The following is a 17,448-nucleotide window of genomic DNA, read 5'->3' as shown; positions in this document are numbered from 1 at the left end:
GGTAGTTTTGCTTAGTGTCTCCTTGTGATTTCCTCTGTTGAATGAAACAGCAGTGTAGCTTTACTAGAGAATCATTTGGAGTGTTAATGAGTAAAAAAGCATAAAGCCTCATAAAATAATGGATTGACAGCTGCCCATTGTGTATTTCGTGCTTCTTTAGTTTTTCTCAGCTTTGTCTTCCTGATGTTTGAAAGTTTTTCAGTTTAAGCCTTACCTGGTACTCATCCTTTATACCACCAGAGGGAAGATGCTAGAAAGAAATACAAGACTGTAAAAAAGACTGGTGTGCAAAATCTTTAAAAAGAAAGAAAAAATGGTGACCTGGGTTTAGATAAAAAGTTTTCTGTTTTTTGGTCCTGTGGAGTATGTATGTGATAATCATTGGTATTATGTAAAGTTTTTGAGATTTTAGATAAAAATATGTCACATGGTGCTAATATATATTTTGTGTTTTAATAGGTACACCTATTAACAAACGACCTGTGCTTGGCTATCGGAATTTGAATCTTTTTAAGTTGTTCAGACTTGTACACAAGCTTGGAGGATTTGATAATGTAAGTACTATGTGTAGTGATTGTGTAATGTAAGATTTGTCACCTCTAAAATTATTGTCTATTAATAAGAATGTAGGGAAACTAGGATGAAAAGTACAGTCTAGAAATACAGAGTAAAGGTGATTCCCCCCCCCCCCCGTGACAAGTTTGATTTCCTGTAGAGTGCCAGACTTTGACGAAGTCCTATCTTAGTCAAAAGTCAAGGCACAGCCACAGAGGTGGAAATACTTTTTTTTTTTTCCACCCTGGAACTTCCCATGTAGACTGTCTTGAAACTCACAGAGATCCACTTGCTTCTATTTACCCCAGTGTAGACATTAAAGGTGTGCACCACTATACCAAGTCCCTTCCTCCCTCCCTCCCTCCCTCCCTCCCTCCCTCCCTTTCTCTCTCCCTCTCTCCACTAAACTGTGTATTGAGCTGGTCTGAGATGATTTTTCAAAGTTATGTATGATTTATCTAACTCATAATGTACTATAGATTAAAATGATGTACTAAATTTTGACTTACTAGCTTGTAAGTTATGGGAAGAATATACTTTGAATTTTTTCTTTTTATTAGAATTGACATTTTATTAGTATTGACATTTACCATAAATGAATTTATTTAACAGTCTAATAGTTCAATATTTTGATACTTAAAACTGTCTAATATTTGTTAGAGCAATAAAGCTTTTTATTTGTAAACCACACTTAAAATTTTTCATTAGGTATTTTTTGTGCTTTTAAGGCTAGAATTAAGAAATGTAAACATATATTTGTTATGTATGTAAAATGTGTTACTACCTTCCCACCTTTGATTTGAAAAATTTTATTTCCTTTGTCCATTAGATTGAAAGCGGAGCTGTTTGGAAGCAAGTCTACCAAGACCTTGGCATCCCTGTCCTAAATTCAGCTGCAGGATACAATGTTAAATGTGCCTATAAAAAGTAAGCCAGTGTACTCAATGTGACTATCTTTAATATCTTACCTAGAAAACAGCATGGGATATATTATTAAACTTAAGCTATTTTAGAAGAAAATGGGATTTTTACTATAGAAATATTTCTATATATTAAATATATGAGTCTGTAAAGAAAATATTGGATGCCAGGATCATTTGAAAAGTACTGCATAGAAATTAAGAAGCTAATGTCCCCGATCTCGTTATTAGCTGTTGGTAGGTGACTTTTGACCCTATGTGGTTTTCCTACATCTTAGAGATAAAGAGAGTTACTACAGCTTAGGAGTACTCTGCTGATTGAGTGAAGTTAACTAAAGTTCCTGATACCTTGCATATTAGAAATACTCAACAATTGATTTTTACCATTTATAATTTTAATAGCTTCCACTAATCCATCTGGTAGCTGTGGTTGTACTCTTTTATTTAGATGTATAACTTTTCACTCTTGCCACAGGTATTATGTTTTAAGCAGAGCTTCCTGTGTGCTTTGAACATATTCACCCCCAACTTTTCCTCAATTCACCTTCCCTTCTCCACCACTCAACTTTCACCCCCACCCTCTTTGTTCCCTTCAATACCAATTTGTACTGCCCAGATATTCTTGGATGTGTGGTCTTCTGCTTAGAGAGTGGTTAATATACCAGGGGCTACTCTCTTATGAACAATTATCTTTCCCTCTCCCAGCAGCTAACAATTTTTTATAGATCCATAGCTTGGGTGGGATCAGGTACCCAATTCTTCTTTCCTTACTGAGATTTGGTCTGGCTTTGGCTTGCATGGGTTTGTACATTCTGTCACAGCTACTGTGAGTTCATGTGTGTAGCTGCCTTGCTGTGTCTGGAAGATAGTGTTTCTTTGTAGTCATATACCACCTCAGGCGCTTATAGTCATTATTCCCTCCACCCAATCTTTCTTCCACAGTGATCTCTGATTCTTGGGTGGAGGTTGGGCTCTCTCTCTCTCTCTCTCTCTGTTTCTCTCTCTCTCTCTGTTTATTTTTTCTCTCTCTGTGTCTCTTTATGAATGACATTCGTCAGTCTCTTATTCTCTTCACTTTAGCTGTGAGCTAGTGGGTCACTATTGCAAGTAGGAGTTTCTCAGGTGATCTATGAGTATGATGATAAGCCATTTAGTTTAATGTTATGTCATTTAGCTGCAATAGTAATAATAGGGTCTCCCCTAGTGTTAGTGACCCTAGTGTTAGTCTCCATAGGTTTCTAGCCTGATACTGGTATCCATGTGTGGGTTTTATTCTGTGGCCTTGAACTTAAATCTAATCAGAAAGTAGTTGCTTTATTCTCATAATGTTTGTGCCACTGTTGCCCTAATGGTCATGCCTTTCCAGGTCACTTATTATTGTAGCTTGAAGGGTTAAAAATAGCTGGGTATGATTTGAGGATTACTCTTTTAGTAGTTTGCTTAGCATGTTCTAGCACTATAAAAGTGTGCATGTAGAGATGAATCGTCCAGGTTTGTTATAGCTTGATTTCATCATGTCCTATTACTCAAGCATGTGTTATGTTCAGCAATAGGATCTTACTGCCCATTTCTGGAGAGTAATCATGAGCAATGCAGTAGCCTATAATGTTTGGGAGTCTATAGAAAGTCAGGCCAATAACTCCAAAGGAAACAACTCATCCCTCTATTGGACTTTTTGTTATCCTCTGGTGTCTGGTGTGGGCATTGTTGGCCTGTTATGGGATAATGTTTTTCCAAAAGGTATTTGGTATTATTTATCCATACCCCTATCCCTCTTCTGACAAACTCTCCCCTCCCTCATTACCATTTAGCTCTTCATGTTCCATTATTCTCTTTTAACCTTTTATACAAGTGTATTCTATTCCCTCCCTTAGAAGTCCCTCCCTGTGACCAGTTAGTAATTCCCTGATCTTTGTAGATATTCCTAATAAAATACGCATATTCTGAAGTTCAACAATAACATTCACAGACAAGAGAAAACTTGTTATGTCTTTCTGGGTTCAACAGTAACATTCACAGACAAGAGAAAACTTAGGATTGTCTTTCTGGGTCTGAGTTACTTCATTCAGAGTGATTGTTTCTAGCCCATCCATTTAATTATAACTTTAAAAATACATGTTTTATTTGTGTTTTTCTTAAGGGAGGGAGGGAGGATTTAAGCAAAGTAGCCCATAACTGTAATCCCAGAATTTTGGAGGCTGAGGAAGGTCAAGAACTTTGGAGATACATAATTAGACTTTTTCTCAGTAAAAGTCAAGGGAGACAGAGAATTAGAATGCGTTGAAGTGATTATATAACCTAAAACATGAATACATATTCAATAACAACTCTGTAATTCGGGCATGGTGATGCATACCTGTGACCCCAGGAGGCTTCCTCATTGCTTCCAGCTTTAGATCACCTCAAAGGGAGAAACAAGAAAACAAACCAAAGCAATTCCTCACACTGTTCAGTAATATATTGGAATATTCCTTACCAAATGTATCCTTTCTGCATGTTTCCAGGTACTTATATGGCTTTGAGGAGTACTGCAGGTCAGCTAATATTGACTTTCAGATGGCATTGCCAGAGAAAGTTCTTAACAAGCCATGTAAGGATTGTGAAAATAAAGAAGTAAAAGTTAAGGAAGAAAGTGAGACAGAGATCAAAGAAGTAAATGTGGAAGACAATAAGAACATGACAGTAAAAGAGGAAACACCTGCTGAGGATGAGAGCGAAAGAAAAGAAAACATCAGACCCTCTCTGGTAACCTGACACTGTTCATTTTCTTTTGTTATATTTTCTACAGTCTTTGTAAGTTCTCCAAATTAATTTATTAGTGTACTGCACAGTATTATACCTTGTTGTATCTTTTGTTAAGGGCATTTGTTAGTTTTTGATATGCTGGTGATTAAACTTGGAGTCTCCCCAGCCCTAAAATGTTATTTTAGAATAGTTTTATAGTAACTATTCAAACTGAGTTTTAGCTGTTTTCATGTAGTGTGTTCTTTAGAATGTAGGAGTTTCTTACAGAGCATTCTGGCTTTACCAGTAATAATAGCTGTGTCATATTGGCTGGCACCTCTCATTGCTGACAGCTAGGATCATGGATTTAGGCTTAAGTTTTTACTGTTGTTGGTTTAGTTCTTCTGATCTTTCTCTAGGGAAGTAAAAAGAATTTATTAGAATCTATATCTGCACAGTCTGATCAAGAAAAAGAAGCCAACATTAAAAAGCTAGAAGAAAAGGAAAATTTAGAAGTTAAAGACAGTGACACAGCCAGGGTGGAGGAGCCCCTCGGCCCAGAGGTAGACGCCAGAGAAGAGCACGCACAATCTGGGTAAGGTCCTTGATTTGCTTGTGATATGTTTTGACTGGTTGCAGTCCCTTACCTTTTGTTCTTGTGAAGGTTTGAAAATAAATGTATTTGATGGCTGAAGTGCAGAAGAGTTATTTGCATTTGTTAAGAAATATTGATTCCTTCAGAGACCCCATTAATGTGAATTATTGAAAAGATCATATATTTTTGATCTATTCTTGCTCTCATCATGGAAATTTATATAGGTTTTTTTTTTTGTTTTGTTTTGTTTTGTTTGTTTGTTTTTTTGAACAGTGCTCTTTACTGGACCGCTAGTAAGAGTCATAAACACAATACACTATCTGTGGGGTCTGAGGGTGTACGTGCATCTTAAGCAATGAGTGTGTGGGTGGGTCATTTTGGTTGCATGTGATGAGGAATACTTAACTTGATTTGGCTTCTTGCGTGCGAGTGTTGACTCATATACACTGCTGGTGGGTTCTTGGCTTTGTAGGTAATCTTTGAATTTTATCTCAGATTTTAAAAAATCCTAAGCATCTATAGTGCTAGAAGCTCTTTTAAATATATACAACCAACATTTTTTCATTTTAGAAATTTAGTTATAATATATAAATGCAGAAGAAAAATAAAATTAAATGTGATCAGGTAAATATAGTAAGAAGTGTTTTTATATTTTGTTATGTTCTTTTTGTATATGTGTACATATCTGAAGTATATCTTACTGTTGTTGGAGATTATTCCATTTAAGAAACTGTAAAGATTGGGAGTTTTACTGAAACGTTGATCACGTTAGCTTTCTAAAATATAGAAGAAAACAATACAAAGATATGGCTTGTATACTTCTGGCAAGATGGAGCAGGAAAGCGATGAATATAGTAGAGTGTGTTCTGAATGGCTTCTTACTACTTGTGTAGAGAATATTAGAATTATTCCTACCAGAAATTTCTAACTCAGAAAAGAATTCATTTGCAGCTGTTAGCTAAAAATCTGAGAGCTACAGTGTCTCTGGAATGTATTCTACTGTTCAATACGTGCTAGTAATTCTTCTCTGTTTTACTAAGTGTCCAAGTTGGCCCTTTAGTCAGTAAATTCTATTTTAAAGTTTTGGTTTTTTTTAACTTGTCAGTTGTATGAGTCCTTTATGTAATAACTGAATATTCATGAGTACAGTTGTGGCCTGCACAATGATGATATACCCAGCCCTGTTAATGTGAAGATTACTTCATAGCTTAGGCATATAGAAAGCTAGGTTTATATAAGTACACTTTATATTTGTACAGTGACATATTTCTTAGAACGTATCATTTTTATTAAGTAATGCATGACTATTCATAGCACAAACCAAAAAAAATCATTTGATATTATTTAAACGCATGAAGAAAATGAATATTAAAAGTGCACTTGCATTGCTTAATCCCAGGTACATTCTTAGATACCAATGCTAGGCAATTTCATGGTTGTATGTAGCAGACTATGACATCACTACTAGGCTGCATAATCTTAGGTGGACACTTACTGTATGTGCAGTGTCAACATGGCTGTGCTATGTGTAATGTCCCCTGCTGTACCACTAGAGTTCATCTGCCCTTCAGTTCTCTTGCCTTGCTGCTACCTTTCCAGCACTGTTGCACTAACGTGGCTGCCAAATGAGTAATGGGTGGGTTGCACACAAAGTGATTAGCTCCTGGCAGAGTGGAGCAGGATGGTGCAAGCTTTTCTCATATACTCATAATGGCACACTATTTAATACATAAGAATTGTTAGGTTTTGGAATTTTATATTCAATATTTTTTTAATTGATAGTGATGGTGGGTAACTAAAACCAAGGGAAGCAATAAAGGTAGACACTACAATTGATTTCTTGGTTTTATCATTAAGCGATAACAGAATATTTACATTTTTAAATAATTAAACATATTAGGATATAAGGTGTTTTTTTGTTTGTTTTTTGGTATTTAAGTTTTCCATATTTGGCTACCACCAAGCATTTTCTCTATCCTAACTCTATAGTCTGGGTTAGGAGATTAAAATGGTAAATACTAACAAGCTGCTTGGCTTGGTGCTTGCTCTTCAGCATGTATTAGTTCTGCTGAGGCTTCCTTTTCTTCTTACATTGTGAGGAGTAATAACAGACTAGGGAAATTTTGCATTTCTTGTTGATTCAGCTTTATTTTGTCAGTTTTATTTTGACATAGCTTATTTCTCAAACATCATTGATCTTCAAAAGATAAATAACTTCAGGACAGCCAGGATTGCTTAATGGGTAAAAGCGTATGCCCTACAAGTCTGACTGCCTGAGTTGGAGACCCAGAACTCACAGTGGAAGAAGAGAACCAACTCCCCAAAACTGCCCTCTGACCTCCATACTTGCCCTGTGGATCATTACACTTGTACTCATATAAAACATACATCAGCACAATAATTTTTAAAAGATAAAATGTGTGTGTGTGTGTGTGCGTGCGTGAATGCGCGCACACCCTTTTATGTAATATACATCAGCTTAGTTTTTAATGAGTATGTTGGTTATAATTGGAATTTTCAGGAAATGCCTTTCTGGGCATTCTATGCACCATCAAGTTCATCATTTACTCTTTGAATCTGCCAGTGCTGCCTTTTTAAAAACACAGTAGTTTTCCTTTGCTAGTTGCCAGTATTTATGTTATTTGCTTCTTTGAACTTCAGTGTGTGGTTTAATAAAATTTCATTTAGTTGGTGTCTGAGATTGTATGTAATTGCAAATTTTAAAAGTTTTGATTTGTTTTACAATTTCCAGTTTCTTCAACCACTTACAGGGCTGTCTTTTTGTCTGATAATACTGACATGTACCCAGTGGGCTCGGTGTATTATTTGATGCATGAGTTGGGTGTTATCACTACTTTATTTTGGAGCTTTCTTTCCTTTGTACTATGTTCCTCATCACTCTGTTAGATGTCCAGGATATAATCCTTTAACATGATGGAGTAGTAATTTTTAAGAGAGCTCTCCTAGCAGTTTCAGTATAGTATGTAAATAATACATTTATTTAAGGTTATTCTTACTAGTTAGAATGCCAACTCTGATTATGTAGTTATCTTGGCTAATTACTTGGCAAAAATACTTTGTGATAGAAATGCTAATGTTTGTTGAATAACAGTTCATGCTTTTCATTTCAGATTAAAGTTGTTGTCATTAGGCCTAGGTTTGTAAATACAGACTGACTTGACTATACCTATATACCTAAGTCTTTACCCATTTATTTGTTTTGAGTTTCTGAGAACAGGGTCTTGCTATTTTGTTGTCTTTGATCTAGAGACCCTCCTGGCTCAGTCTCCTGAGTATTGGTAGAGAGTATAGGCTTGAACCATCACTTCAGACAAAGTTGATGAATTTAATATCTCCGTGACCTCACTCTTCATTCCATGTATCTGTTAGGTTTTCTCATTACTTGTGTAATTATGTAGCTGAGACACATTTTATGAAAGAATGTAAAACTGAGACTAGCCCTGCAGGGACCTTTCTATATCTATATTCATATGATCACACAGTCCCTAGCTTATGAAGTGATAGATCCTTTATGGAAGAGACTTGTTGATAGTGTGTTCACATCACAAAGCAGACAAATTGCCTAAATAGAACACTGAATTCATATTGTAACTTATTTTATGTAAAACTAGTGATTGGGAAGACTCACGTCTGGAGATTTTACCCAACTTTTTCAATACAGATTTATGGATAATATAAGAAGAGCGTGAAGCTGGTTTGGTGATGTCTTTTAGAGACTGTGGCAGGAAGATCACAAGTTCAAGGCTATGCTTGTTTGTATAATGAGACTGTGTCTCAAAATCCCAATTGGGGGAAAAACCCCCCAAGAATACAAATGCCAATTTTAGAAATTATATGGTATTGAGATAGTGAAAACAGTTAAGTTCTGTTAAGTTTGTGATAGTTTGTGTTTTAGTTTGTCAGTATTCACAGTTGGCCTCTCAATTTGCTTGCCTTTTTAGAAACTTTTAGGTTGAAAGGATCCATGGCATGAAAGTTCAGTAATATCTGGTAAAGAGCAGAAATTGTGATATTTGCATAGAGAGATGTGATACTCATGTGACTGTATAGAAAATTCTTGTGAAAGTTAAAATTATATTTCATTTTAACATTTGAGGATCTGGTTGGAGCATATCTTTACTAAGAATTGCCATTTGTTTAATATTTTTGTTTTAAACATTCTTAGGTTGGAAATACTGGTTTTAGAATAAGTTTTAATCAGAAAATGACAGTTAAGTGGTCTGTGTATATGTTTGTATCAGCTGAGTTGTAAAACACTTTCATAATAAAACATAAGAGAATGATTAGTTAGGTTTCCTAGTTTCCTACCACTCAACACAACTTACATTCTTTTGACTCGTGGAAATCAATCACTCAAACTTAATATCTCTCTCTGTCTCTCCGTCTGTCGTTTAAGCAGGGTCATACTATGTAGCCTGGGCTGGGCTCTGAATTCAGATTGGTCCTCCTACCTCATCCTGGGATTGCAGTACAGGAAATTTTCTTTTAATGGACTTACTTTTACTTCTTCATTTTTCTCTAAATAGATCTTTCTGACACTTGTCCTCTCATACAGGTTTTAGTTTTTAATGCTAACTTGAAACTCAGAGCATTTTATACACATGGAACCTGCTGTTCTGGAACAATCACAGCCACGATTTTTATCGGTATATGTGGTTTGGAACTGAAACGCATATGAAGTAACTTTTATTAACTCTGCAATTTTTTAAACCTTTCAAGAGATGAAACCAATAAAGAGGAAGAAGAAGATGATGAAGAAATAGAAGAGGAGGAGGAGGAAGAGGAGGAAGATGAGGATGAAGATGATGGCGACAACAATGAAGAAGAGGAGTTTGAGTGCTATCCACCAGGCATGAAAGTACAAGTGCGGTATGGACGAGGGAAAAATCAAAAAATGTATGAAGCTAGTATAAAAGATTCTGATGTCGAAGGTGGAGAGGTCCTTTACTTGGTGCATTACTGCGGATGGAATGTGAGGTAACTTGAGTTTCAGCTAGTGATTATTACAACCACTTCTAAAATACTTTTCTATTAAAAACTTACATAACGAATTACAGACTTACTACTATTCTAACTGAAATCACATTAACATTAAAAATACCAAGCTTTTAGCATGTAAATACCTCACTTAATGACACCCTACCACTCTACTTCATGTTTTCAGCACTCCACAGACAGCTTTAGTGTATGAGAGATAGGTCTAGACAGTTAAGTCTAATACATGGAGGTTAATAGCGTGTACACTGGAATGAAATGATAGAAAAACCTCACACAGGTTATGTTTTTTCGATTCTTGACTTCGTCATATCATTACCAGGCTGCCTGCTTTCTCTATTTTTAAGTCCACACATTCTTCTTTGTGGTCTTCCTAAGTCATCTCACCCTCTTCCAGTAGGCAAGGATTTCAAAGTTGGAATTTCTGAAGAAGCATCACCAATTTAAAAAAGACCTTATTATCAGCAGCTACATTACTGCTTTTTCAGAAGTCTCAGGGACTTACTTGTATCTTTGAAACTGTAGCTGAAAACAGAGAGAGTGCACCTGCCCACTGCTCTTTAGTCCAGGCAACGAAAGACAACACAGGTCTGGATATAGGTTGTGCTCAATGACTCGAGATTTTAACATGCATGATTTTGGGAAGTTTATCTGAAGAGACTGTATTCCAGCTTTATCCAAAATTGAGAAGTCAGTTTTTAAGACAGACCACTTAGTTGTCTTTTAACAGTAACCTCATTAATTTTATAATAATTATTGTTACATATGAAATTGTATGTATTAAATTTAGCTTGTGATAGTTGGGACTTGAAAGAAAAATTAAGCTTAGTTGTTTCCACTGGTGGTTTTATGAAGGGAGTCCTTGTGTTTTCCAGGAACAATACAGTTGTCAGGTTTTCTAGTTAAAAGTTATTCTTGGGGAAGACATGTGGTTCATAGGTAGAGTACCTACTGAGCACTATGAGTCCTTCAGTTTAGTCTCTACTATCACATGTACACAACCACAGTAATGAGAAAACATTTCAAATTATCAATTTCTTAGCAGTACACCTTTTGTTCTGTTGTAACTAACAGCACCAAGTTTTGGAAGTGTGACCTAATGTCATACCTTTCTAATTTGAGAGAAGTATAGTTTTGGTCTTTTCTAACTCTAGGAGAAAGCAGCAACTTAAGTCAAAAAGTTCAGACTCATTAATGTTCTGGTCAGTAAGATTAGTAAAGGTGTGGGCTTTAAGAATGCCTTCTCACCTGTGCTTTGAAGTGCAGTTGTCCTGAAGCATAGACATTGCAGATGGTATATGCACCCCTGGACTCAGTCTGTCCTCACAGCTCTTGGCTCTTCTGTCTATTGCAGGGCAGTTTTCTCATTGATAGGCTGGCTGATTGCTAGAAAGCTCAGATTCTTCCATGGGAGTATTCTGTGTAGTGTTTCAGTCTTGGGCAGTTTTCATCTTACTGAATAAAGGTGTTAAGGTGGTTTTGCTCCTCCCTCAGGTGCATGTACCCTAAATGTAGACAATGAAGCCAGCAGGCTGAACCAGCCCAGTTTCAGCACCACCAGAGTAGAGAGCTCTCTTTCAGCTGCCCTTTCTGCTCTTCATTCTTATTTTGCTGATTTCCACACAGAAACATTTTTTCGTCTTTCTGTATATTGAATACAGTACTTGAAATTTCATGACTGAGAAAGGCAGTGTCTATCTTTCACAGCATTAAGGCTTGATTATCTTTACTAATTCTCTTCCTAAGCGAAAACATAAGAAATCAGACATGAAGGAAATTATTTCACAATTTAAATGCAACTTTTTATAAAACCAGTAAAACGTCATGTTTTTTTGTTTTTTTGTTTTTTTTTTTCAAAGAAAAGAATAACTAAAGAAAAGCATAGTTAAGTTAGTGTTTGGGTTTCAGGAGGTAGAAGAAATAGAAAGAAAGGAAGATTTTAAGTTGAGGTATTCAGATTTATAATGACACAGGAAGGAAAGTGGTACCTGAACCAGCAAGTCATGCTTGTATTGTTAAGACGGATGCTGTCTGTTTTGACCTCAAACAGTCCAGTGCTAAGAAATTTGCAAAGAAGAACCTAACCATCTCTATGAAGACTTCGGGGGTGGATCTGCATACTTCTGCAGCATAGAGGACAGGATTGTACTTCAGCACATTAACAGTTAATCTCCTTTAAGTCTCCCGGTTCTCTGCATTAGTTCCAAAGAGTGTCTTACTGATAAACCAGCAAAAACTACTGCTATTATTGCTGTATCTTCATGTCTGAAACTAATCCAAAGGACTGCAACAAATCGCCAACAGCTCGTCAGTTGTTTCCTATTACTTTAGGGGCTTCAGCGTACTGTCTGCACCAACATTTAAGAGATGTTAGAGATGAAACGTTATGCATGGAGGTTCATGAAAACAGCTTTGTTGGCAGTTACATTGGTTAACGATTGAGGATTTCTTAGAACATTTAGTATGGAGCCGTTTTTGTGTACATTTTGTCTGATATTTAAGGAGAATTTTTCTTAAAGGAAATAAGAGTATATTAGCTTTTCAAAGGTTTTTTTTTTTTTTTTGTAAGGAGGCCAGAGAGCTGGCTGAGCAGTTAAAAGCACCCACTGCTCTTTCTGAGGACGTGAGTTCAGTTTCCAGCACTTACACCATGACTAGCAAACATTTGCAATACCAAGTCCAGGGGATCTGATGCCCTCTTCTGGCCTCCAAGGGCAACACACGCATTGCACAGAAATAGACACACACGCATGTGCACATGCACTAGGTACACATATATGCATACATACATACCTACATGCAGGCCAACACACATATACAATAAAAGTTGTTGATTTTTGTAAGTTTCCTTTTTCTGAGATTCATAAATTTAAATTTTATTCATATCTTAATTTACAGTTCTAGTTTAAACAGGTATATTTATACAAACATACTGAGTCAGTTTCTGCTGCCGCATGAAAGAATAAAATGTATTTTATTTAAATTTACTTCAAGTAACTTTGGAGCTCTTGAGTACAAACCATGGTAGTGAATTTTTCTGATACAGAGATTGTGTATCAAGTTAGTACCTAATTCTATAGAATCATTAAGCATAGGATGTTTGGAGTGTTCTAAGTCATTGTATTAATAGTTTTTAACCCTCCTCAAAATAGCATTCAGTCTAGAAAAATAAATACAAATAAGATGAATGGACTAAAATTACAATGTTTTTGAAAATATGTCTCCATAATTTTTTAAAAATTCTACTCCTATGGATGGGTTGTAGCAGCAGTAGGGCACTTTTTAAGCAAGTGTGAGGACCTGCCTGAGTCCAACCCCTGGTAATACTGCCACAAAAATTTATAAACATTACAATACTTTAACCTTTTTGTTTTTTTAATTGAGAGGGAGAATCAGTTTTTTTTTTTTTTTTTTTTTGTTTTGTTTTGTTTTTAACATGTAAGAGTGTTTTACCTGCATGTTATCTGTATGGTGTCTGCAGAAACTGGAAGTGCATATTAAATGGATCCCCTGTAACTGCAGTTACAGATGGTTGTGAACCACCATGTGGTTTCAAGCAACTGAATCAGGGTCCTCTGGAAGAGCAGCTAGAGGTCTCAACCATTGAAACATCTCTCTAGCTACCACTTTAGCCAGTTTTTAATAGTTGACACTCTTCTGTGTTTTTAAAAATATCTCTAAGTGGTGTTAATATTGGTGTGTTTTGGTATCATGTCCTTGTTATATAATAAATTAGGGCTGATTTTAGAAAATAAGGTTATGCATTATGAAAATAACCCACTAGGATCTACATGTGAAATTCTAGTACTTAGTTTCTGAGGCAGGAAAATTATAAGCTTGATACCAGCCTGGTGTGTATATAGTGCAGCTTTTTTTTTTTTCTCTCCTCACATCCCCCAATAACATACCATGTATATCATTGAATGTGGTCAGTAGACCCTTCCTTGTTTTATAACTGGGTGTATTAGAACCATCTAGGTTACTAGGTATTTATTTTTGTTTTAGATTTATTTGTATTATTTGTATTTCTGTGTGAGTATATGCTACTGGAGGAAGTAGTAAGCGGTCTTAACCACTGAGCCATCTCTGCAGCAGCACTGGCTTGTGATGTATAATAAGTGAATACTTTATTACATTACATAGACACTGATTGATTAGAGATACAGGAAAGTATCTTCGTCTTTGGTTTCTGAGTCAGGATTTGGTTATATAGCCCTAGAATTGGCTTCCATCCTCTTGCCTCTGCCTCCCTACTGTCGGGGTTACTGGTGTAATCCCACCATGCCTGGCTACCTGTAAACTCTGACATACCTAATAATAGTTCTCTTCTATATTAGAAGTTAGAGAAAACTGAAAATACCTTTATACCTAATAATATGTTATTTTAAATAAAAATGTGTTATATACTTAAATTGTGTATTTCTCCTTGTAGAGAGGGAAGTGTAAGAAGAGAAACTGCATGCAGGGGCAGATTGTGGGGAGGCAGATGATAAAGTATAATAAATATGAAGATATTTCCTCCCATTACTTGTACACTAACTTTAAAAAGACTACATGACAAATTCAGCCTTACTTTGTGATCACATTTAGTTGCTGTTTATCAGGCTTTATATTTGATACACAGAAGTTGAATGCCTGTTATGTGACAAGCATGGGTCAGCACTGACATTAAGAAAATGGTTTCTATGAAAAGCTTTCTAGTCCAGTTGAGGACACTGTTCGGTGAGATTTATAATTTTAAACTCTCATCCCCCCCGTCCTCAAGTTTTCTCTGTGTTTCCTGCTTTTCCTTGGCCAGTCCTCATCACTTTATCTGAATTGTGGCTCTTCTTTTACTTCCCTGTCGTAGATGAGAACACAAGTTTGACAGACCTCAAGCACCCCTCCCCTCCTGCTCGACCCTTTACTTGAATAGCTGATCCTACCTGAAGTAAAACCAGTGCACCACTCTGTTAGGATTTGATTTATGCCTTTTTTTCCCCCTTGTTCACTCTCCTGTTTTCTTAGCAGACTATTTTACATTGTTCCTAATTTCTTCCCTCCCTTACACTATATCTACCTCATGCCTGCACCTACAGTTATTCTGAGTGTTGTCACTTCTAGTCACAAGTCAGTGCCATGCTAATGGCTAGATATTGTTGTCTAGTAAAGGACATGGGACTCATTTTCTTGATCTGTTCAAGTTAACTCCACCACTAGACTTGCACTTACTTCTCCTGTCTCAAAGAAAATCCTGTCATGAGCCTGTTTGGTTCTGCTGTGCCATCTATGTGCATCACTCCACTGACTGTTGGACAGTGTTGTTGCATCTGTCCTGTTTTCGTTTCTGGGTAAGCACGCTCTGGTCAGGCCCCACATCCCATGTTTTCAGAACAGTCCTTATACCAGGACCATGAGTTATGCCATCCTGTCTTCTCAGTGATGTCACATCCAGCTGATTACTCCTTCCATGATACTCTTGCCTGGGTTTGGGCTGCTGCAGCTGCACCTGTTTTTGCTTTTTTCCCTTAATTAACTTGTGTTTTATTTCTTATTTATAAATGGAAGTTTTCTCTATTTTAATTTCTTATTTTACTTTTTCTTCTGATAACTATTGCAATTTGTTAGCTTATGTTCCTGTTTTCTAATCATAACATGATTCAGATAATGAATTTTTCTGAGCTCAGGAATATAATTTCTCTTCAGAACACTGAGCCTGCCTTCTGGTTAGCAAATGAGAGATAAATTTCATTGGGAATTCTCATTTCTTAGTACTTTCCTCTTTGTATCCTTTCAAAATTATTGAACTGTTACTTTTCAACTTAATTTTTTTATTCTTTTTCTTGACTAGTCTATCCTTGCTTTTTGTATTTCTCTGATAGATTACATTCGGTGGAATTAGTGTTCTAATGAAACTGTGCGCATGCTTTGAGATTATTATAGTAATGGTAAAAAGACAGTGAAAACTCTGGAAAACAATATTGTACTTCTGTAGTGTAAAACTTAAAAGGTTCATAAAATAAACCTCATTTGATAATGGTTTGTAAGCAAGTATCTGTAAATTTGTTTTAGAAGAATTGACATTTTGAATTAACCACAGTTTAAGAGTACAAGTGAAAATCAGTATCAACTTCATGAAAAAAATTAACCTTTCTTTATATTTTCTTCTCAGACTGTTGACTGAACCTGGGTCTGTCCCATTGAGCATTTATAGGTTGCAGGTGTTTTAAAGACATCCACTTGGACATAATTTATAGATTAACAAGTACATCTGTTTTTTGTTTAAATGTACAATTTCTTAAACTTAATCATTTATTAGAAAACCCATTACCTTGGGGATGTTTATAAAACTTAGTATCTACATCACAATATGCAGTTAGCACCACAGTTTTTTAACCTTTGCAGAGATCTAAGCTTGGTTCATATTGTGTGATGTTTCCTTGTCATTACATGTTACCTCTACCTGCTGACCTACACAAGCATCACAAATCCTTAGAAATACTATTGTTAGGGTAACTATACCGTTTTGTTGAGCTGCTTGTAACAATACTTAAATACAAGAATGCTGTAATATTCATGTTTCTATCGTTCTACTGTTATGTTCTATTGGAGGAGGTGGTAAAGATAATGTATTATGTAGCCCAGACTGGCCTTGAACTTCCTGTGTAGCAGAGGATGACCTTTTTGATGCTTCTGCTCCATCTCCTAAGTGCTGGTTTTAGAAATGTGTTCCACTATGCCTGGCTCTGCTATTTTATTCTTTATTGTGATGAATTCACTGGATTCTGGATTATAGTATTGGGGGTATAAAATAATGTTGTCAACAATTTTAATTATTGAGTATCGTTTTAGAATTTTGATATTTAACTTAATGGCTGATCATTTGAGTTTTCGTTGTATTAACCTTTACATGTATTTGAGATAGTTTTTAAGAATTATGTCAACTTGGTTTTTCTCTGAAAGTTTGTTTTTAGATTTGTTTTGCTTTGCTTTGTTTGTTTTGTTTTGTTAAGACAAGGTCCCACTCTGTAGCCATATCTGGCCTGAAACTCTCTAGGTTGGCCTTGAACTTAGAGAGGTCTGTCTACCTTTTTCTCCTAATTGCTAGAATTAAAGGCATGCACCACCATGTCTAGCTACTCTGAAAATATTTTTAAAACATCTGTTTCTGCATGTAATTTGTATTTTAAAATAATGGTATGGCTGAGTATATATATTATGGTGTGCATACAATATTTCTTTGCAAGTTTAGTTTCAGGATACCTGTGCTGGAGATGGGTATAGTCACCATTTTGGTTAGTATATTTAGTAGACTAGCATTCTATTCCTTGTATTATGGCCAAATGATTGCTTAGATGATTTTGCTGATATCGCCAAACAAAAGTCATATTTTTTTTGGAATTTCTGATTTTCTCTGGTGAGAGCAAGTACAAAGTGGTCTCTGAATGGTTTCTTTTAGCTTTGTGTCAGTATTTTGAACACATAAAAAAAGTCAAATCCACCGTGGCTGCTTCTTTCAGGTTTGTATTGTTACTTTTACTGTTCTGCACTGCTGTCTTCTAGGTTAACTTGTGAGCTCCTTGAAGACAAGAGCTGTGATTGGACTTCATGCTGAATATGCTGAGATGTGTTTTATAAATAAGTTTATATAAGTTTTGA

The 17,448-nt window shown here is 35.8% G+C and overlaps 1 protein-coding gene across 5 annotated transcripts in view; it reads left to right on the top strand.

Moving 5' to 3' along the window:
* Arid4b (AT-rich interaction domain 4B) overlaps positions 1-17,448 on the top strand; it is a 121,822-nt gene that overhangs the window by 78,971 nt on the left and 25,403 nt on the right. For 3 of the 5 annotated variants that reach the window (XM_051194726.1, XM_051194727.1, XM_051194731.1), the window contains exons 13-17: positions 460-554; positions 1,385-1,482; positions 3,980-4,220; positions 4,619-4,794; positions 9,535-9,792. In XM_051194726.1, coding sequence (XP_051050683.1) covers positions 460-554; positions 1,385-1,482; positions 3,980-4,220; positions 4,619-4,794; positions 9,535-9,792 — 868 coding nt within the window. The remainder of the gene's footprint in view (positions 1-459; positions 555-1,384; positions 1,483-3,979; positions 4,221-4,618; positions 4,795-9,534; positions 9,793-17,448) is intronic. The other 2 variants (XM_051194728.1, XM_051194730.1) reach the window with 2 other exon arrangements.

This window comes from Phodopus roborovskii, unplaced genomic scaffold, assembly GCF_943737965.1.
Source record: "Phodopus roborovskii unplaced genomic scaffold, PHOROB, whole genome shotgun sequence".
Classification (NCBI taxonomy): domain Eukaryota; kingdom Metazoa; phylum Chordata; class Mammalia; order Rodentia; family Cricetidae; genus Phodopus; species Phodopus roborovskii.
This window is presented reverse-complemented; position numbering and strand designations above follow the sequence as displayed.